The sequence below is a fragment of the Amphiura filiformis genome, chromosome 7 (genome assembly GCF_039555335.1).
Source record: "Amphiura filiformis chromosome 7, Afil_fr2py, whole genome shotgun sequence".
Taxonomy (NCBI): Eukaryota; Metazoa; Echinodermata; class Ophiuroidea; order Amphilepidida; family Amphiuridae; genus Amphiura; species Amphiura filiformis.
Window position 1 is genome coordinate 3234134 of NC_092634.1, and position 23370 is coordinate 3257503.

The window sequence follows — 23370 nt, forward strand, 5'->3', positions numbered from 1 at the left end:
TTTTTTTCTATATGTCCGTTTCTCCGTCTCCCGGGAATTGACTTGAAAACACTATGAGGATTACTCAGTTAATTTTTGAGGACAAAAATCATGAAATTGGTGGTGTGCGGGAATTTTTTATGTTAAAAAAAAAAATATGATTTTTTTCGAATTTTTTTTTGACCGAAAATTCGACCCTTTCTCGCTTATCTGATGAATTTTCAACTTCTTTTTGACATATGTGCTAGATATGACTTTGGTGTTTATATTCCCTAAAGTAATTGTTGTAATTTTGCTTGGTTTTATAAAAAGAAGTGATTTTCTGCATGGAGTCGTTTTGATATTCAGCTTTGTTTACGTTTCAAAACCAAAACTGAATTTCCCGGCTCGCGCATGCGCCGTGCGTTTGTTACTAGTTAATGGGAACAAGGCATGCCTCCCTCTATCGACAAGAAAAAAATAGGGATTGCATAGCGAAAAGTTAATGATATGTAGAAGAGACTGTATTGACCACCTTTGACCTATTTTAAGCCTTTTTATCTGGCGTTTTCCAATTTAGTGAAATGATGGAAGATCCTTTACAAAATTGGACGTGTTTGTCCAAAAAACAATACTGAACTGATTTTTCACAATGCATTTTAAGAACAAATGATATTTAGTCCACAAATAATTGTTTGAAACTAATTTATTTTTGCTGTATTGAGAAACATTTAATAGATTCTAGAAACAATCCAATTAATTAAGAGTCCCTATCTTCCTGGAAAATGTCTAAGGAAATACAAAAGAAATGGCTATCGGGGAAAAAATAGGGTGATGCCCAAATAAATTCCACAACATTTTTGGTGTTTTTGTGCTTTACTTTTCCTTCCATGGTCATCAAACTGACGCAAATGGTGGTCTGCATTAATATGGGTGTGGGCGTGTCTCGGTAACTGCAGAAATTGTGTTACAACGAAGGTAAGCGACGTTAAATATGGTTCTGGGTGATCCAAAATTAACTCTCTACTTGCTGTATCGTATAATTTCACTGTATTGGAGATAACGTGTTGAATGTAGTGTGTACGCACATAACGGTGCATAATTGTCAGTAGATTATTGAGCTAGTCCTAGTACAAGGAACTTATACGATGTCCTCATTCACAAACTGATACTATCTGTCCATCGTATAAGAGTAGACTGTCTCCGTACGGCAATGTGGTGAAGGAATATTACACAGTCAAGAATAGGCTCCATCATCATTTGATTCTGATCCCTCCCAGTCTCCCGAAACATCAAAACATCAAAAGTATTGCACTTATACTTACTTAAGACTGTCCTTTTTCACATAACGCAAACAAAGTAGGGCCAACTTGCCTAGAAATGGTCAAATTTGGGCAAGAAATATCTCTGTGTAATCCTATGTAAGTCCCATATCACATCGTTATCGGCGATCGAGGTTTTTTTTTCTGAAGTTTGGTTGGTACCCACCAGCGTCATGCATGTGACGTGACACAGCTAAAATAATCGACCGGGAATCGGGGATCGTTAAAACGTCACCAAATTTCAAAACACAGAAAGCAGTAAACTTAATGGCGAGCGGTCCGAATTTTGAGCCATACAAGTTTACGTGGTGAACTAAGCTAGTCCGTTTCAGCATGATGTTGAAATGCATGTATGAGGTAAATCATGCCAAAACGACACATGAATCATGATCATTATTTTAGCATGTTTAGTTCAAAATCAAATTGGAAATGTTTGTTTTTAAAATTGAAAATGATCTTTCTGTTGTAGGAACCTGACTAGACTGCGAAACTCAGTCCTCAATGATAGTCAGTCATTTATCTTTTGGTCGTTATATGACTATCATGATTTGAGGACTGAGTTGTTATGATATATGAGTTATGTACGTCATCCACCAGTGGAGCTCCTGCGCCCCTCCGCAGAACTTCCGGTAGTGGATGTTCTGTGCTCGGGCGCAGAACATCCACTGTCGGAGTTGATGCGCCCGGGCGCAGGCCCTAAATATGTAACGGTGGATCATTGCTGCGCTCGGGCGCAGAACATCCACTGTTGGAGTAACTGCGCTCGGAAGCAAAATAATGGATTTTCTTATTAAAATAACGGTCCCAGATCATTTCTGCGTTCGAGCGCAGAAAATCCACTGTCGCAGTTGATGCGCTTGGAAGCAAAATAAATTATTTTCTTATTATATTAAAGGAGTATTTCGTGATCCTAGCATCCTCTATTTATGTCATTTTTCATTAGATATCCACGAAAAAAAACCTATTCCCAAAATTTCAGTTGATTCCGATTTTGCGTTCGTGAGTTATGCATGATTATGTGTTTTGCACTGCTCCATAGACAATGCGTTGTAATTTCGTTCTGGTGCACCAGAACGAAATTCAAATTTCACGATATCTTTGCTAAACGAATTAATCTGCAAGAAATATTTTGTACATAAACATTATGTAGCCAGAGGTTTCCAGTGACATAAAAATCTCAACTTTTTTTGAGAAAAGTGGGGGGATGAGGCTGTGGATCACGAAATGCCCCTTTAATAAGATATTATATTAATAATATATTTTTATTGTAATAGCTCTACGGAGAAGTTTATTTCTATTAGGCCTATGCATGCATATAATAATAATTATATACCTCATATATAGATTCCTGTCATCTGATTGGTTGAAAGTGCAGTCATTGAATTAACTATGCCCGCAAAATGAACTATGGACCGGTCCATGGAAATGAACTATAGACCGGTCACGTGCGTCACGATCAAACTGCGCGTTTTTCCCAGCGTAAAATTATATGCTAATTTTTGGACCCCCTCCGCTTGTTTGGGAATCCAATGGATTACACCTACTTATCTGTTGACTAACAAAGGCCGAATTGCAAGTGGTCATGTGTCAATCAGAATTATATTTGAATAGGAATAATCTGAGATAGCCATGTGTTTTGAACTCGCCACGCAAAAAGGGTGGCGGCGTTGCATTTTTCCAGATCATTTCACCAAAAATGTTTATAACTTGACAACCACATGTACTACAGACATAAGTTTGGTGTCAATTCAAAGCTGAAACTCCATACTACATGCTGTGCGAAATTCATTAACATGTGTTTTAGGGTGTTGCAGATATGTCCATTTGTATTTGGAATATTCAGGGTGGCGGTGGCTGAGGAAGTGGTGGCTGAGGAAGCGGGCTGTACAATCCCTATGGAAGGCACAGCATCATGAGCATTGCAGTTATATTTTTAAATTGCTCCCATTTGCAAATTATAAGGCCCCTCTCCATGTAACTTGGACCCAAGTGTCCATAAGAAAAGAGGTATTAGATAAGCTATGTTTAAGGTCAAAGGCGGGGTCAAAGGTCACAGGTCAAAGGTCATTTTCCGAAACAGTAAGAAAATAGGTATATGCCCTACCCCTATACAAGTATACATTTTCTGAAGGGAAATTTCATGGGGAGTTCAAATATGATGAGCAATTAAAGATAGGGGCAGAGGTTACAAAAATATGTCTTGAAAGATAAAAAAATGAAAAAGTTGAATTTTAGCTGACAATTTCAGTCTGGACAACTTAACAATACCCCCTACAATTTTTTAAATGGCATATTTGGATTGCTCATGTAATTTCCTTTCAGGAAATGTATAGTTTTTACATGGGGTGGAGTGCATATTTAAAATTTTATGTCAATTTCAACCTCGGAAGGCGTAAATAAGCTCAAAAAGGCTGTGCAACGCAAAATGGGGCGAGTTCAAGACACATGGCCAGATAGCATTTGCGTGTTACATGAAAAGTACCGACAAGGAAACGTGAACGGAAAAAAAAAGGAAATAAAAAAAAAAAAGAAGAAAAGGAAGAAGAGAATGAAGATGAAATAAAAATGTAAAATGAGAAAAAAAAAACCAAAACAAAACATTTTGGGGTTGCGTTTAATAGAGACTGGGCACTTATTAGGAACAATACGGTAATGTATGATTCCGTGTGAAGGGTAACTGGATAAGTGACCAAGATTCATGTCGCTGCTGTCGCTGGACTTGGAACAGATAATTGCATGAAACCATTGTCTGTCCTAGTCAGTTTGTGGTCCTTCTTCACAAACAAACTGTCTGGCAACAAGCTCAAAATAACAATCGCTGATTGGTTTATGAATTTCCATATAAAAATGTTTTCAATTAGCTACGAACCATGTGAGCAGGGGTAGCGCTAACCTGTGCATGGGGTCATAGGCGCATTCTTCTTGGCGCATAAAATTACCATTTACAGGTTTGCTATTGCTAAAGGGTCATTTGAACCCTTTATTTCTATTGTTTTGTATTCATAGTATCACAAAATTTCACATTTTTTGACCCCTTGTTTGAAAACCTAGCGCTACCCTAGTGTGTAATTAAGACGTGACTTGTGTAGAGATCATTTCAAGAATCTGACCTCTACGCCAAGATTTGTACATTTGTAGCTAAAGTGTACAACAGAATGACTAGACTAGACGTGACAGCCAGTCAGCCACAGAGGCGCCAATCGTCTGATATCGTCTTTCATGCCAGAAAAACCACAGCGCATACTCGCGTGCATATGTCTGGATTTATATCACCACAAGGCTGTCAGCAGCAGCTTGTTTGAAATTGTAGTGCCACATTTGTTATACCGTATAGTATATGATGGGGAAAATGAGGCTCAATCCGCGCAATATTTAGTTTCTCTAAAATTCTAACTACCATATTGACGCGAGTATAGTCCCACCTTCGAGTAAAGTCCCACCCTCAAAAGTTATTTATTTTTTCGGATTTGGAGTGTTCCTGGACCTAGACCTAAATGCTAGGATCATTCATGGTTGTTTTGAATAAATTTGTACTCATGTCATACTCTATTAATGATTTCAAAATGCATACAAATTCAATTTTTTTTTTTTTTTTTAATTCGAGTATAGTCCCACCCTCCAATTTTGAAAAATGTTCAACCAAAAGCGGGTGGGACTATACTCGTGTCAGTCAATCTGGTAATTTGTTTTACATCCATATCTAACATATTTTGCCTCTTGCCTTTCATCATCACTAGTTTCAACATGTGAAAGTGGGAAGAACCAATACCAAGCAATGGAAGAGAGTGAATCTACCCATCATCTGGGAGGCAAAGATGACCCTGCAGATGAAGATTATATCCCTGATAAAGATGAAGCCTATGATGACAGCGGCACCGAAATGGAAGAAGAGAAGAATGAAACTAAAGATGATGAGATGAGAGGTGGTGAGGATGATGCAACTGTAGATGAAGATGTTGGACAGATTATTAAGAACCAAGTTGAACAGGACAATGCACAGGTGCCTTCAACAGCAGGTGCAAAAGTCAATGATAGTGCCATGGAAGATACAAAGCCTCGTGGTGCAAAGAGAAGAAAGCGCAAGTATACAAGGCGAGTACCTAATAAGAAGACAAGTCCTGCTCCACCTAAGATTGTTGAGAAGAAGAGCAGTGTGATCAGCGCTGGGAGTAAACCAAAGGGGAAGCATAGTAGTCTGAAGGAGAGGCAGCTTGTCATTGATATGATGGTATCAGGTTAGTAACTTCCATGTGGGGTGTGTGTGTTTGTGATTTTTACAGATCAGGAACTGTTTTAGGGGTCCTCTTCTTTCTGGTGTTAAACAGCTGTACATAAAAGCCATTGGGTCAAAAATATTTTTTGTGAGCATTAAAATTTGAGGTTATGAAATTAATGCACAAAAGCATAAAAGTAAATTAAGAATCTTGTGAAAAAATTCTCACTATATATAGAGTCAGTAGCAGATCCAGGGGTGTTTTAAGGGTATCCCCTATTTTTTTGGCAAAATCAGCCTACTTGACAATTTTTGGGCCTTAACAGCTCCTCCCCGTGGATTTGTGGCTGAAAGTATTCCGCAGAAAGATATCCCTAATCAATGTTGGAAGAACATGGTGATGATGAGCATAGTGTTCATTCCAACATTAGATGGGGTAGAAGAGGCTACCATTTCCAATTACATGTGTAGGCCTAAAGCGTTTGAACAATTTATTTCTGAGATTGCATTTGAATCATTGAATCCAGATGTACATAGTGTACCTCTTGAAGGGGCTGTTCCAGTTGAAATCCATATATCCCATGGAAGACATGACCTTAATCTTTCACACAGGGATGTAATTTTAAATGGAGCCACACATTTAGGTAACCCCATTTGAAATTTATACTCCCTGTGTAGAAGATTAAAGTGATGTCTTCCGTAGGGGTGTATGGATTTCAGTTGGAATAGCCCAATAGTTGCAAAGATATTGAGCATCATTTGTCAGTAATTCAATGTTTGCATATATTTGTAATTTCCTCCATCTAGGTAAAACCATAGCTGATGTAGCCAGAGAGTTAGGACGTAGCAGGCAGTATGTGACATTCTGGTGGAATAGACGAGGTGAAGACACACTGACAGACAAACCTAGACCTGGCAGACCACAGGGACCTAGAGCACCAGGAAAAGCCAGGTGAGTGTGCAACATAATGAGGGTTGTGACAGAATGTCCTATCTGCAATAGCTGCCCTATAGATGAGGTGACCTATGATGTCACATGTTTACATTCAGACCGCCCTCTGTTGTTTCAAGTCAGACAAAATAACACAGAAGTGTCTATGACAGACCACATAAATCTCTTTAAAACTCAACTTTTAAAAACCTTTGAAGTTTTGTGCGATATTATGTATATAGCTTGATGCATTTATAAACAAGATTGATACCATTTTTTGTATTATTTGCTTTGAAACCAAAGTTAATGAATAAAAATTAACTTCTTCCATGTAAACTATAGTGTTTTTTACCTGACAGTTTTGATCACAGACCAACAGAGGGCGTATCAAATGTAAACACATGTCACCTCATCTATAGACAATGTGACCATTTCTGCATTCTATATTGTACACATATGACACATGGCAGGTATTGCTGATAGGCTTTTTTTACACTACATTCTCTAACATGATTGCGGTTTATGCATCCAGATTTCCAGGCGTTTAACCAGGATCAAAAAACTGTCTGTACACATATCTAGCATTCAAATGGCCAGTGAGTGTGCCACCACTTGGCAAATTGCGACCAGTCAAATTTCACAATATCAAATTTGCAACTGTTGTACTATGCACGGTGATAATGCATCAGAAATTAAAAGGTTTTAAGTTGTAGGTTTTACAAGAAAATTTTTTTAAAGGAATTGTAGTATAAATTTATTTCATGTGGGATTTTTATCGGATTAGTTATGGTTGACCTAGGCATTTTTCAGGCCTTCCAAGCTTGCAAACGCCAAAATATGGGTGGACTAAGTTGTAGATTAAAAAAAAAAAGGAAATTGTACTATCCATTATGAAACAGGCTACAGATTTGAGCAAAATGTTTTGTATCATCTTTCAATATTTTGTTTTCTTCTATTCTTTTATAGTTTTGCCTTTGAGACCGTCAATGAAGGAACTGATGATATGACAACATATGGAAGAGCACTGGCTGATGAGATCAAACAACAAACTGATGATGCAGATGCAGATGTGATGGTGAATGATGATGAGCAGGTGGAAGAAGACCCCAGCATTCCAGTAAGTATCAAAAAGTTGTCTGCTATTGGGCTATTCCAGTTGAAATCCATCTTCATCTTCATTGGGTTACACAGCAACAGAACATTTTGGTTCCATGATGCCGCGGGGTGCAGATGAGCAAAAATTAATTGTTTAGGGATGCTTTAAATTTCTCCAAGGTTGGTTGCATGGTGGAAACCAGGGGTAGTCTATTCCAGTCACGAATAGTTCTAGGAAGGAAGGAGTTCTGATATCTGACAGTTCTTGTTTCAATAACTTTATATGCATCTGCGGTGAAGTGCCTACTGGAATGATTGGTATCCCTCTGTTGAAGTTTGGTGAATGTGTTGGGAGACTCTCTGTTGTGGACGAAATAAAATTGACATAATCTGGCAGTTTTTCTTCTCTCTTCCAAACTTTCCCACTCCAGCTCTTGACTCATTTTGGTTACACTGGACTTGGCGATGCGACAACAAATCTAGCAGCTCTTTTTTGGACTCAATCTAATATTTGAATACATCCATGTACCCTCTATGTAAGACATGACCTTAATTTTCCACACAGGGAGTGTGAATTTCAAATGGAGTTGCCTGAATGGGTGACTCCATTTTGAAATCTACATGTGTGGGCTGTTAAGGTCTTCCATAGGGGCTGTATGGATTTCAATTGGAATAGCTTATTGACCCTTGGCATGGATTTCACTGTTATCTTGGTACCAAATCAAAGTTCTCCATGCAAACACATGTGGTATAGTCATCAGCAGAGAATGTTAGTAGTCCGTAATGATAGAGGTAGTCATTTGGTGTCTTCATATGAGAACAGGAATCACAAATAGCGGAATTTTTTTTCTTTTACTATGGTAAAAGAGGTAGGAGTTTTGTCTATTGCAATGCTGGTACCTTTTTGATATAATGTGTGAAGGGTGAACACCAAGGTCTTAGCCAGCCATGCGTCCACCCGTCTTTAAGGGCAGAGTAATGGGAGAGAACATGGACCTTTTCGAGCATCATTATTTCTGAATTGTATATCCAAAGTATATAAAACTATACATTTTTGGAAAGGAAATGAGTCAAGGAATCCTATGGTGACGTCAGATTTTTTCAAAAATCTCGAGTTTTTGATAAAATCACAAAAAATCACTTTTTTTTTTTTTTTTTTTTGTGACAACTTAAAAAAAAATCAGTTCGGAGTAAAAAAAAATCAGTTAGCTTTTCATGAAGAAGAGACATGAACTTAGGGAAAGTTTTTTTATTTTTTTTTAATTCGTCTCTTTTTCGAAAATATTGAAAAAAACATGTGAAAAAAGCAATTTTGTCATTCTATTCAGCTAAAAATTGGACATAATGGTGTATATTTTTGTTTAAAACAAATATTTTGAAAAAATGAGAAAACCTTCCCTAGACTTTGATGTACTCTAAACGATAGTGCAAAAAGTTAACCTTTTGCTTGCATATTTTTCGAGTTATCTTGTCACAAAAATCGTGCAATATTGTCAAAAGTGAACTATGAGAAATCGACGTTTTAGTAAAGAAATGTCAAAATTATGCACAAAATGTCCTTATATTTTAAAACGGCAAGACTTTCACGCTTGTAAAAGCTGTATCTGGTGCATGATCTTAATATGCACCTTTTTGCAACAATGAATTTATAATGTCTGCTTTTACTGCGCCAAAATTCAAAATAATTAAAAAATCAAAGTGACATTTTGACTGCAAATTTGTGTTTTGTTTACACCGCATTTGCGGCGTTAAAACATATAACCGAATGCGCTTTGATTGACTGCGTTGGACATACGCATGAGAGTTGCGCCTTGGCGTCACGCTTGACGCGATTCATGGCAGTAATCACAATATTTCGCAGATTCGGCGCATTTCTGACTCATTATTTCCCGCCAATTTACTAAGCTGAGCCATGTGACTTTTTAGAGTTGAAAAGAGTGAAATAAATCAAGCAAAAATACGTGTAAAAATTAACAAGTTGTATTTTATCAGTTTCAAGTGAAAGAATACATCTTAGTGTTGATAAATATCAAGAAATCTCAAATTCGGGCATGGACGAATGTGTCTTCCATTACTCTGGCCTTAAGACGGGCTAATCTAATTTTAGACAGGTAGATTTAATGGATTTTACAGATGTAAATTGAGACTAATTCAGAGTGACATGTAAAGGCCAAATCAGGACATATTTGACCCCAGTGACCCTTCCATGGGTATAGACAAGTTGTTTTGTATTTGAGGGTCAAATTTTGGTATCTGCTTGGACGGGTGGTTTCTGATTTCTGGCTAAGACACTGGTGAACACTTTAACAATGTTTCTTTAAAAAATCATCTTTTTTCTTTCATTGTATTAGGTCAAGTGGTATAAATGCATGAAATGTAATGTGACATACACATGGAAAGAATCCCCTGACATTACACCACCCAATGATGATGAACAGTATAAATGTCCACAGTGTGATGACCAGCTTGTGAAACAAGACCCTCCTAATAAGGTATGTAGATGTAGATATACTATACAACACTCCCGAAGCTGGAGTCAGGCACATAGGGCAATGTGCGCGTATGGAGTGAATCTTAGTTTTGACGAAGGTGCTGTGGCACTGCTTCCTTGAAATTAGCTGAGTTCTTTATCTAGATAATAGAATATGATATTGTTCCAGTCTATGACAGTCTTTGGCAGATATAAGAATACTTGTGAGTTGTGACAGGTGCTGGGTATAATCTAATAGGTATGAGTGACTATGTTGCGATTGATGCAGTGGATAAGAGGCTCAATGTTGGTCATGGCATTAACCCCATGAGAACTACCTGCTGATTGGCCAAAAAGAAGTTTTCAATATCAAATGGCCCAATCAGCAACATTGTAAGAATAATTTCACCACACAAAAAATTGGGGTGAATTATTTGCAAAGCTCCATTCTGATTGGTGATTGAAGTGAAAATATCATGTAATTGACCAATCAGAGGCAATGTTAGATCGGCAGGTAGTGCTCAGGGGGTTAAATGTTGGTGTTTGAGAGACAATCTCTCCATTTGATATATTTTAGCAAATACCAAATGGTGATACCTTCTTGATCGTAATGTTGTAGGTTCAAGCCTAAGCATAGCCTTGGACAAGATGAACAGTAATTGCATACTTGCCAACTGTCCAGTTTTACCCTGGATTGTCCTGTTTTCTGTGTCCCAAAACACGAAAAAACTGGATTGTCCAGTTTTCCCTTTTTCAGGAAAATTTAAAAAAAAAAAAAATTAAGGTTAGGTTATCTATTTTTATGGGTTTGGAGTGTCCCTGGACCTAAAGCTAAAAGAATCATTCATGCTTGACCTTCAAAAAAAAGTTAGTGTTTTAATATATGCAAAGTGATAATTTGTGTTCATGTTATACTCTCGGCCGTGACAAGTGAGAGCTTCGCTTCGCATAAGATTGTCCCTGTTTTTGATTTTCCAATGTTGGCAAGTGTGTAATTGGTATCTCCATGACTAGCCTGTAAAACAATATTGTCCTAATAAGGTATGAGTGAAATGTGTGATGTAAGGAATAAGGATTCAAGCTAGAGGAGCTATTTTGGCTGTAGAACATTGTCATACCACAGACACTTTAAGTAAGGAATTCATTAAAAGATCCCAATACCCAGAGAACATCTTGCACCCAGTCATTGTGTGCAGGGTTGTAGCTAGGCAAATTTTAGTATAATTTTTATACTGATTGTTCATTGATTTTGAAACATTTGAGGCTGGAGTGCCGGGTATTTGGGCTCAAAATTAACTTGAGTGCTGGGTGGAAATTAAGAGTAGCATAGCTACAACCCTGATTGTGTGCCAGATTGTTCCACTTTTCCCATGATAATGGATCTATTTTGAATTGTTCTACTATCCTCATGGGGTGGATGTATTTTGAATACAAAGCTAGTAAAATTATGATTTGCCTTTTGTGACAATAAATGGACTAAAATCGACATTGCCAATTTCAATCCGCAGGAATCGAAGAAGAGAGGGCGTCTTCCATCTGGCGAACCTCGTATCTATACCTGTCAGTTTTGTCAGAAGCAGTTTAAAGCCAAGAGTCATCTGAAGGCGCATGAGAGATCACACACAGGTAAATAAATAGTGAAGTCATTGTTACCATGGTTACAATTCAAATTCGGCATGTAGATATGACTACACAGTACACATCAAGTTCATGTCACAGCAATTCATTAAAGCTGTGCGCTTATACAACATAATATAGCTATGGTTTAGGTTTAATTTCATAGGGAAGAAAGGGTCCATCTGATAGCAACATGTTTCACAAAAAATATATATACTAAGCAATATATTTAAATGTAGTGAATTTAATATTTACACCATCATTCAATACAGAACTGTTTCGTATAGGTGTTGTCACACCTACACTCCTCAGTTGAATGAGAGCACAAGCAAAATATACCTGGCCAAGTATTCCTGCTCCTTTTTAGTTGAGCACTTTATCTGTAGTGATGGTTTCATCTAAGTTTATTCTTGTTATACTGAGCAATATATATAAATTATAATGAGCAACTTTGTTCCTACAGACAACTGCTTGCAATCAACTAGTGTTGATACCACTGATGGAGAGAAGCAAAGGTTGTTTTGATAGCTGTACTTTAAAGAACATAATGGATGTGGCAAATGTAATACCTGCAGAAATCCTGGCTGGAATTGTTTACAGAATAGAGGACAAAAGTGATGTGTAAAATCTTGAACAAATGCTCAGTGTCTCTCATTATGCATTTCATACCTGCATAATGAACACAAGAAATCATGACTAGCGCAACATTTGGTCAAAATCATATCTTTTTTGACTACAGATGTATTTGGGTACTTATATTGTCTCTTATATTTTCAGGAGAGAAGCCTTATAGATGCCAATACTGTGAGAAGGGATTTGCCCAACAAGCAGGTGTGAAAGCACATGAAAAGATTCACACTGGAGAAAAACCATTCAAGTAAGTAGTGTCATTGGCCCGCAACATGTTTAAAGCAAAACCTCCTATGTAACCTCATGGCAGTTTAGTTTAAACATGTTCAAGGGCTACAAGTACATATGAGGTTTTTCCTGCCCAGACGGCAGTATACAAGTGGTGTTTGGGTGAACTTTAAGAAATTAATAAACAGGGCTAAATTTTGACAAGAATATACAAATTGAGAATCTACAAATTGAGTCTTGCAAACATTCATGAAAACAGAATTGAATGATAGTTGATTGTCCTAAACATTTTAAGCTGAATTTATACTCAATCACTTTTGTTCTTGATGTGTCACAGTGGCATCTTGATCAATACATTTTAATATCAATTGTAATGTAAAAGTAGCTGCAGATATGGGCACCATAATCCACTTTGCTTTCCCTAAAAACCCACATTTTGGTGACTGACTTATTCTTCTTGATTGTGCTACTACTCTTAGAAACCTTGAAAATGATTATGAGAATTGAAAAAAATTATGTTTTCTGTAATGTTAACCGATTTGAACTTTGATCTTTACTTTCCTAGGTATAATGATCAGGGTAACAAGGGTATCTTTATCACTGTGTTTGCTTGTACATGATAGATAAATAAGCAAAGAAGATTTAAACTTGCATTCACCACAAGTATATTGAGATTTTTACTCAATATTTCTATGTGTACAACACACATCCTCATCAGGAGGGCTCCGATGATGAACTAATGGAGTTGTTAGTCCTCAATTCAGCACTGATTGCGCTCATCAATTCGACTGAGAAAATCTCATGGTTTTGAACAGTGCGGGAGGCTATTGAAGTCAGAAACACTCCAGCGGTCAGAAAACACTTCAGAGCTCAACCATGCAGTGGCGTAGATTTCTTTTTGACATTGGGGGGGATGGGGTTGGAAAAAATTCTTGAAGTATAGTGAAAGCAGCACCTTTTGTTGACAGAATAAGTTAATGGTACAAATGCGCGCAAAGCGCGCGAAAAATTTTGCTATTTTGAAGCTAAACTGATGAAATATGGTGCAAAAGTGGAATAAATGCGAGCGAAGCGCGCGAAAATTTGTACTTTTGGGGCTAAAATGGGCAAATATGAGGTTAATTTGGTCAGAAACTTATATTCAGGCGTCAACATTGGGGGATGATTGTATGGAGCATCCCCCCCTGGCAAAATATTGGGGGGGATAAATCCCCCCCATCCCCCCCGGGATCTACGCCTATGCAACCATGATCAAGGACTTGAGGTTCCTTCATTATATGATGTCATAATCTGATCAATAGATTTAAACCTTCATTGCAAGGGTATCTCTACTTGTGTCACCCCAAGCTTGGTAGTGACGTTGCGATTATGGCACAAGCATGCAGACTAACCGTCCTTGTATGCATGTGTATACGCTCTGCGTGATTTGATACCACAACCTATGAATAATGGGAGGGCGAGTTAGCGCAGCGGTAGTTCCCTCGCTTTGCACCACTGAGGTCCCGGGTTCAAGCCCGGCGCGCCCAAGGACTCATGTGCACTTGGTTTATCCCGATTCCATGCTCGCTCTCGCAGGTTTTCTCCGGGATCTCGGTTTCCTCCTGCTTTCAAAAAATCGGTGATTAGTTGTTTGGTTATCAAAACTTCCTTCACCCAATGGAATTTGGGGAGCTGCACAGATAATTGGTGGATGTTACAATCTAAGTGCGGATAGGTCTCGCGCCTGAGGTTCGGCTGCAACTGGCCTAGATGATGCGATCTGATTGTGATGATTCACCATGGCAGCGAAATTACAGCGCTTTGAATCCTTCAAGATCTAGCTGGAAAAAGGCGCTATATAAATCCGAAATTATTATTATTATTATTAATACGCACCTACGTCATTACCAAACAAAGTGTATTGAAAAGGTGACATTCTTGTAACTGACTTATAATCTTTTTCTCACCAGGTGTGATCAGTGTGACAAAGCGTTTACTGAGAAAGGAACACTAAAGCGCCATCTCTGGATGCACACAGGAGAGAAGCCTTACATGTGCCAATATTGCGGCAAAAAATTCACAAGTAGTGGGAATCTGAATGCGCATACAAGGACGCATACTGGACAACTAGCTCGTAAGTTTAGTATAAGCTTAAAATATGTGACTTTGCTTTAAACTCTCAAAATTTTCATTACAATTAGATAAAGCAAGATGTCAAATTTTGTTCAAACTTTTGTTTTGAAAATCTATTTCCACGATTTTCTGGAATTGAGAATAGAGTTTTCTAGGACCACAGAGTACAGACATTTTAGTGTCTTTTAAATGGATGATAAATGATTATAAGTTCCTTGTAAACGGCATAGCAATGGTAACTAATAAAGGTACAATGATGTACAGTATTTCTTTCTTAAACACTACTGTACAGAAGGCTATTTCTATAATATGTGACACAAGTTGCTCCATGGGGGGGGGGGAGGGGAGGGGCAAAGGAGATGTTTTTGACAATTGAGTACTATAATTATTACCTTATACAAAAATTGGGCTATCATATACTGAAAACTCCCAAAGTCTGGCATATTTGGTTCTAAAGTTTGTAAGTTTTGAGATGTGTATTTTTTACTACATATTTTTGCGTTTATCTCAATTTCAAATTTGCAGCTTTTGGGCCCCCATGGACCTGATTGTGTCACATATGCAAACTAGGGGTAGGGAATCCTATTTTGTGATAAATAATTTAGACTTTGCATTATTTTTCTTGTTCATTTCATTTCAGTTGACGGTGAAGCTCCTCAACCAGGTGGCCAGTCCTTCTATCCATGCAAATTCTGTGGCAAGACCTTTGTATGGCCATGGCATCTCAAACGCCACATACAAATTCACAATGGTGACAAACCTCACATGTGCCAATTCTGCGGTAAAAAGTTTGCACGTCGCGATGGACTCCGCGAACACGAGCGAGTACACACGGGAGAGAAGCCATACGAATGTCAGTATTGTGAAAAAGCATTTGCTACGGCAACCCCACTGAGGGTTCACGAAAGAGTGCATATACGTCGAGGTGATTTTCAAGTGAGGACAGCCAGACCTGCAGTGTCTATGGCGCCAAGTGTGTCCAGTGATTCTACAGTCAATGCAGGTAGTGTTGCAACAGTTGCAGCTGCTGCACACCAAGAGGGGTTTAAAGATCCAGGTCTGACAACGTTTTTACAGAGTATTATCGGACAACATGGAGGAAGACACGGTTTCCAAGGTGATATTACAGCTGGAGCATACAGCATGGCACATATGGCACACTTACAACAGGCTCATATGCAGCCAACATTACAGGATATATCGCAACAAGTCGTCAACCCCATGCAACAGAATCTAGTAGGTGCTGCTACAACTCATCAATCAGGATCTGTTCATCATCACCAGCAGCAGCAACAGCAGCTGATGCAGCAATCCATTGCTCAACTTCAAAGTGTGCCATTTGAAACAATGCATAACTCAGCAGGACATACAACTCAGTCTCACATGATAACAGGTGGACACTTAACTATGCCACCTGTTTACGCCACTCATACAATCACAAATATGCCGGCCAATTTACAGTCTGAATATGAAATCAAGTGTGAGCCTACAGTATCCAATCCACCTGCAACTGATGGCATCATTTCACCTATTCCTCAACATATTGTGGAAGACAGTAATATAGTAACTTCTAACAGTTATCAAACACAGGAACATATGCTACAGCAACATCAAGAACTTTTAAACCAAGTAATTGATACGAGTCCATCGCAGAAAGAAAATGTGTCGCAAATTAATGACACCATAAGTGATTCAATGAATGACTCAATGAAGGATAGTGTAAGCCATATATCTCAAATGACGGATTCTATTAAGGATAATGAAACTCACATGACTCAGTTGCGTGATTCAATCGCCCTTCAATGTCAAAATCTTGCCCATCAAGTTGAACAATTTAACGATGAAGCTAATATCCCTTTAGAATCGCAAAGGCACACTGACCAAATAAGTGTCCAGAATGTGACCGATGGTCATCAAACTGACCGTACACCTGACACTGTCGTACAAAATGAAGAACATGCTGCAGCTGACAACAGCAGTCAAGAAATAAGCCATCATCAGATCAGTGGCCAAGAAATAAACCATCATGAAGTCAGTGGTCAAGAAATAAGCCATCAAGAGGTCAGTGGTCAAGAAATAAGCCATCATCAAGTCAGCGGTCAAGAAATAGGCCATCATCAGGTCAGTGGTCAAGAAATAGGCCATCATCAGGTCAGTGGTCAAGAAATAAGCCATCATCAGGTCAGTGGTCAAGAAATAAGCCATCATCAGGTCACTCAAGTAGGTGATGTTGTTAATCAGACCAGTAACCGGGTCATGCAACAAAGTGACCTTATTGATGAACAGGAACCGGAACGGGTGAATGTTGATTATCAAAAACATACAGAGAAAGACAATTCGCAGAGTGAAGTTTTTGAAAGCGTACAAACTGAAGTGGATGCTAACAGTCAACCCAAAGTAATTACAGAAGCAGTTGATTCAGTAAAAGCCACTTTATTAGAAAGTATTGGTTTACATAAAAGTGACGCATCCCCAGTGAAAGAGAAGTCCGATAAATCCAAAAGTAAGATTGTTCATCAGAAGCCCCCAACAAAGGTTAAGACTAAAGGTTCTGTTACCAAAACGCAAGCCAAGTCTAAGCAGAAATCTAAGATACGGCTACTCATTCGACTCCCCAAGGCGCCAACAAGCAAGGGTGTCGAATCAAGCAATGCCGAGGATAATACCGGTGAAAGGAGCATTATTAAAACGCGCACGGTAGTTCGACGATCAAAAACTGTTATAAAATTGAAGACAAAAAAGAAACCTGTGAAGCAAGCAACTAAAGGTTCCGTTAAAAAACAATCTCCTGGTTCCGTTAAAAGACAATCTCCATCTGGTTCCGTTAAAAAACAATCTTTATCTGAAGAAATCATCAAAAATCAATCTCCGTCAGGAGAAGTTATCAAAAAACCTAGAGGAAGACCAAGACTCAAACCTCAACAACAAGTGAAACGAAAACCAACTCCAATGATTAGGAAAACTTTTACACAGAAACGCCAAAGGAAATTACCGGGATTGATCAAAGCTCGCAAAGAGCGTCAAAAACGTGCTAGTACTACTTTCCAATGCAATTATTGCCCGAGAAAATTCAAAAGTAGCGGTCAGCTGAAAATTCACGAACGTGTTCATACAGGAGAGAAGCCTTACCAGTGTAAATTCTGTGAGAAATCGTTTGCGCAAGCTGCAGGAATTAAAGCACATGAACGGATTCACACAGGAGAAAAACCATACAATTGTAATCGTTGCGATAAAGCGTTCCGCGAAAAAGGCTCCCTCAAGATTCATCAAAGAACGCACACAGGAGAAAGACCTTACATGTGTTCAAGTTGTGGACGACGATTTACGAATAGTGGTAATTTACGAACGCATGAAAAGGTTCATGGTGTTATTTTGGGTGAGGATGGTGTTGTAACACAAGAAAATTTGTACGCCTGTAAAAGTTGCGATAAGAAGTTTCAATGGCCGTGGCATTTGAAGCGCCACCAAGCAATCCACTCTGGAGATAAGCCGCATGTTTGCCCGTTCTGTGGGAAAGCTTACGCTCGGCGTGATCATTTGCGCGAGCACGAAAGATCTCACACTGGAGAAAAACCATACACTTGCAAATATTGCCAAAAAAGTTTTGCAGTTGCGTGCTCTTTAAGAGCTCATGAAAAGACGCATTTAATGGAAGGTAGCTCATCAGATGGGCAAAGAGAACGACCGCAAAGAAAACGCAGAACAAAATCAACCAAATCGCATTCAAATTCGGATGTTCACAATCAAGTGCAAGCTTATTATGAAAGCTGGCGAAAGGATTTGTTGGATCTTACCGGAAGAAATACCGCTGACTCAGAAAGCCTTGATAGAACAGACGAGCTTGAAAGTAGCTCAAATGTTTCTAGACAAGAGGTGATTGAATCTGTGACTATTAATATTAGGACAGAGGAAATTGACGGGCAAGATGTTCCTGTCGACGCAAGGCATAGCGAATTACAACCGATTGAAACAAGACAAATACATATAGAAACACAGCCGTTGGATCAGAGGGAAATGGAAGCTATAGAGAAACAACAATTACATGCAAGAATGGAATTAAATAGACAATTAGAATCAAGAGAACTTGAATCTAGACAAATTGAAGGCAGACATGTTGAAGTAAGGCAATTAGATCCCAGAGAAGTAAACGCGAGGCATGTTGATGTACGCGAGATGAACGAGAGGCAGATTGAAGCCAGGCAAATTGAGGTTAGGGAAATGGAAGCAAGACAACTTGAGGCGCGTCGTCAAATTGAATCGCATCCTCAGATGGAAACTAGGCATATAGAAGTTAGAGAAATTGACGCGAGACATTTAGAAGTTAGACAAATTGATCCACGCCATCTGGAAAATATGGAAGGAAGAATTGCAGTTGATCCCGGGACAGGTCGACCGATTATGATGGAAGCTGGTAGTGCTAGAGCATGGGGTCATGAATACCAAGTACCTACTATAGATCCCCGTATGCATATGCAAGCTTATGAGTACCCACCAGCCATGCATATAGGTCATCACCCATGGCCACAAGCTCATAAACATACTCAGTAAAAGTGTGAAACCTATAAAGCTGCTTGTGCTATAAAGTTATTTTTTTTAAACTTCCGTGGTCCGAGCTGCGCGCAAGCGTCTCTGAGCGTACACACAGAAAAAAATAAGCAATCACGCTGATTGGCTGATCAACGCACTTGACAACAAGTCGGTTGACCCATTGGTTGTCTGTTCGGCGCGTAGTAGGCGACCTTGTCACTTTTACGCGATCGCAATTCACCAGCGCGTACCCCGACCACAGAAGTTTAAAAAAAACAACTTTAGTGTATTTGGCTTTCTCGAGACAGTAGCCTCCATGTGTCATACATGAACGATCAAAGGGGATACATCTATAGCATGCGAAGTGAAAGCGACCTACAGATACACTGCCTTTGATCGTGTGAATGCTTCTGTCTCTGGGAAGCTAAATGGACTTTAGTACCTTTTTGTCCGTATGCACAAAAGAATTAGGCCGAGTCTAAAGTTAGACCTGGTCTAAGTGTAATTTAGTCACACGAGAAAGGACATTTTTCCTTTACATTTGCTCAAGTTATTTTGTATTATATTTGAACTTTGCATTAAAATCTTTAGAATTTGCTAGCTACAATTGGAAGGAAATAATAGTAAAGGACCATTCCTGATATAACTAAATTCTACTTTGACCAGGTCTAACTTTACACCGGTCTAAATCTTTTGTGCATACGGACCTTATAGCCTGGTAACGAACAATATGTGACGTGTCATGTCAAAAGGAGACACTTTTGGGCAGGATCGTAAATGGAGAAATAGCCAAAAATTTACCCGGGGGTGATTTTTTCACAATTTAAGTTTGTTGCGAATTTGTGATGTTATTAATGTTAAAAATATTGTCTGATAGTTTCAGACCGGAATATAACTGGCATCTTGTATTTTTTGAGACATTTTTCAAGGTATTTCCTACTCTCAACATTGTCAATAATATTTTTAAAAGCCGATATCTCAATTTCCAATTTTATAATACCATAAATTACAAACTCAATATCTTTGCTTAGGAATGTCCGATTTCATTAGGAAAAACGGTGTTTAAGATATGTAAAAACCTCAAAATTGATAACCTGCCCGAAAGTGTCTCCTTTTGACATGACACGTGAGATATGAGATATGGCTCAAAAAAGCATGCAGCAGCTTTTGTTTTGTATTGTTTAAGGTACAATATAATAATCCATATCCTAGAATCCATACATTGATATCTCAGCAGGGCATAGATTTATATCCATTAGATGCTGTGTGAATGATTGCATATAGATAGCCAAGGGCATACCGTAAAAACTTATAAGCATGTATGTGCTTACTATCAAGCGCTTTTGAAAACATGAAATTGTACCAAAGTCAGGCTCTTTACCAACTGAGCTAATGGGGTTGAGACACACATTTGCAGGTTTACTTGTTCGTATATAAATGTGTATCAATGATTTGCTCAAAACCCTTTACACTTTTTTTACACTTCATGTTTGCATGTTTTAAAAGCGCTTGATAGTAAGCATAATGCTAACTATCAAGTTTTTTCAGTAATAATAATGGCTGAGTGAGTCAAGGATGTTTGCCCATAAGCCACCGTGAATTTTTGTAAACCTCAGTAGCACAAAGACAAAACTCCTTTTAGTCATTGAAATATTTTAATATTTTGTAAAAAAAATAGACCAATCAGAGATGGAGATGGGTCTTTGTTGACAGGAATGATTTTTGGCAGCAACCACTCACAAAATATTGAACTTGTGTTTTCGCAACAACTGAGCACTGGGCTATTTTGATGCAATCAGGCCAAAAAAAAGTTGTTGTGTTGCCCTCAACCGTCCGACCCTAAATCCTGAAAAATCAGGGTCGCATTTTTTTTTTTTTTTTGAATGATGATTTTTACAGATTTGTTCAAAAACTCAATGTTTTTCACTTAAAATTAATATTTTATTGAAAGACTAGTCTTTAATTGATATCTAACAGGTATCCAGAAGTCAAAATTGACAAATGTCCCCTAATTGAAGAAGCAGTATTTAAAATTTGAGGGGATTTTTAATCATGTGTGTAGTTCATGATGGTGAATATTCCGTTTCGTTTTCCTGGATACCGTCGCATATACTCGGTAATTAGTCCATTCAGATTTGTCATGTAGGTACAGTTTAAATTTCATCCAAATTGATATTTGACTATTTTGAAATAACAAGGAACACTGGCCCTCCCTCATAATGGGCTATTCCAGTTGAAATCCCTACACCCCTTATGGAAGACATGAACTTAATTTCCCACACAGGGGGTGCAGATTTCAAATGGAGTTGCCTATTTAGGTAACCCCATTTGAAATTCACACTCCCTGTGTGAGAGATTAAGGTCATGTCTTTCATAGGGGGTGTATGGATTTCAACTGGAATAGAGCTGTATAATCCTTTAATATAAGATTAAACAATTCGTCTTAGTTGAGTTAGCTTGAAATTCCCTGGACAAGGAACTTACTGCTAATTTGTCTTGTTGTAACCCGTACGAAACTCGGGGAGCTGATCCTGGTTGCGATGGTTATTTGTGGAATGCCTAGGGTGTGCGCTCTTGAAGCAGCAAAGTCCCTGAATTGTGTTTAATGGTTTGTGGAATGATGTGGGCAGTAGTGGTCAGCGACACCCTGTAAAGTGTGCTGAGGCTTGTGGATCAACGTCTAGGCGTTGTGCCTCAAAGCGTAGCGCACTATAAATCACTGCGCTTTTTTTTTTTTTTTTTTTCTTTTTTTTTAGGGCTCAGGGTTTCATAAGGTTAGTGGTCAAGTGTTATTCCAGAACTTGTTTGGCAAAGTTTCCTTCTAAAGTTAGGGAATCCAAACTTACAATCAGTGTCAGAAGTTAATATTGGGATAGAGCATATACATTTTTACATTTTTAAAATATCATTTTTAAAATATCAAGGCTCAGTCAAGTAGCTCAAAGAACTTTTAGAATAAGGTATAAACCATTACGTTAAAGTTGACTGTGTATTGATCTCAGTCCATGTTGCTGTGTGGCCAAATATTTTTACTGAAATTTTCCTTGAAATGAGACATGCAGTGTAAATGTAGTTTGGTTGAGGGGTACTTGTTGAAGTGATGTGCAATAGTAAATTGGTAAAAATATATTGTCATGATTTGCCCATACTGATAACTCAAGACTGCCTCAGCAATGGTGAAAAATTTATGTCACCCTCTGTAGTCATTATATTACAAGGACAGGTGTTCACTTATCTAGGATTTGACAGTATGCGGGTATAATTGAAGACCAAATTAAAGACTAGTTTGCGTCTGATGTCAGGGCAATGGCGTGGCATGATTGGTTGCTGACCTGTGCAGTACGGCATTTTTGGTCTGCTTGACAGGACGTCATACGCAAACTAGTATTTTTAATTTGGTCTTTAATTCTATCATGATGATATGCAATTTTAAATAAATTTCCCAATTCTTCTGAGTTCTGAGTACACGATGATGACTAATTTGTGCATAGAGGAGGCAAAATCTCTGTCCTTCTCCACGCTTGATGACCAATTTTTGTGTTGTCATCATTGTTGATCACCCAATCAGTATAATTGTTTATAACTTTTGCATTCACGTTTGTGTATGCTCGTAACTCTCAGCAATTAGGAAATATAGTTTAGTATAATATGTATTTTTAAGTTGTGATGTCAACACAATTTATAGATGTACGTCAACATTTTGGGATCACAACTCCGTCAGCAGGAAAGGGGAAAAGTCCTGTCATCTCAATTGAAGTAACCAAGAGTGCATTAATACAGCTCAGTTATTGTCACTGTTCAAGAGGTCAGCGATCCCTAAATTGGGTTGCAAGTGTCCTAATATTATATAGGTCAACATTGTGCCCAAACAGTATGTCTATATAATTGGTGTTGAGATCATAGGTTCAAAGTACTCAAATTAAATCCATAATGTATGATTTGCTTCACATCGACGCCCTCAATTTTACTCGGATTTCTACTTTTTGCATAATTATAGTGCCCAATGGTGTACTAAAATACCACATAAAAGACTAAGCCTGAAGTGCTTTAATAACAGTAAAATTTAACTTTTCATATTAAAATCGGGTTGACCCAGTTTTATTCAGAGTTCATCGATCAACTGCTTGCTAACATCTCCAGTGGATGTCAGCTTATGTGCACACACGTTGCAATTTTCTTTGTTATACCCATTTGTTTGGCTCGAAATTAAAAGAAAAAACAAAACAAACATTTAAATAGGAATCTATTCTTTATGCAAATCACACAT

General features: G+C 38.2%; 1 protein-coding gene across 1 annotated transcript; it reads left to right on the plus strand.

The window, feature by feature from the left end:
• Window positions 1-758: 758 nt before the first annotated feature.
• LOC140156631 (uncharacterized) lies at window positions 759-19148 on the plus strand. Its single transcript, XM_072179564.1, has 9 exons — window positions 759-936; window positions 5018-5515; window positions 6301-6445; window positions 7391-7541; window positions 9871-10011; window positions 11498-11615; window positions 12384-12483; window positions 14414-14577; window positions 15217-19148. The coding sequence occupies exons 2-9, from the start codon at window positions 5056-5058 to the stop codon at window positions 19122-19124; spliced, it is 5187 nt and encodes a 1728-aa protein (XP_072035665.1). The 5' UTR covers window positions 759-936; window positions 5018-5055; the 3' UTR covers window positions 19125-19148.
• The last annotated feature ends 4222 nt before the right edge of the window (window positions 19149-23370 follow it).

Coding starts and splice junctions, on each gene's coding strand:
- LOC140156631 (XM_072179564.1), top strand. CDS start 5,056: ATGGAAGAGAGTGAATCTACCCATCATCTGGGAGGCAAAGATGACCCT. Junction 12,484..14,413: donor ACTGGAGAAAAACCATTCAA/GTAAGTAGTGTC, acceptor TTTTCTCACCAG/GTGTGATCAGTGTGACAAAG. Junction 14,578..15,216: donor GCATACTGGACAACTAGCTC/GTAAGTTTAGTA, acceptor ATTTCATTTCAG/TTGACGGTGAAGCTCCTCAA.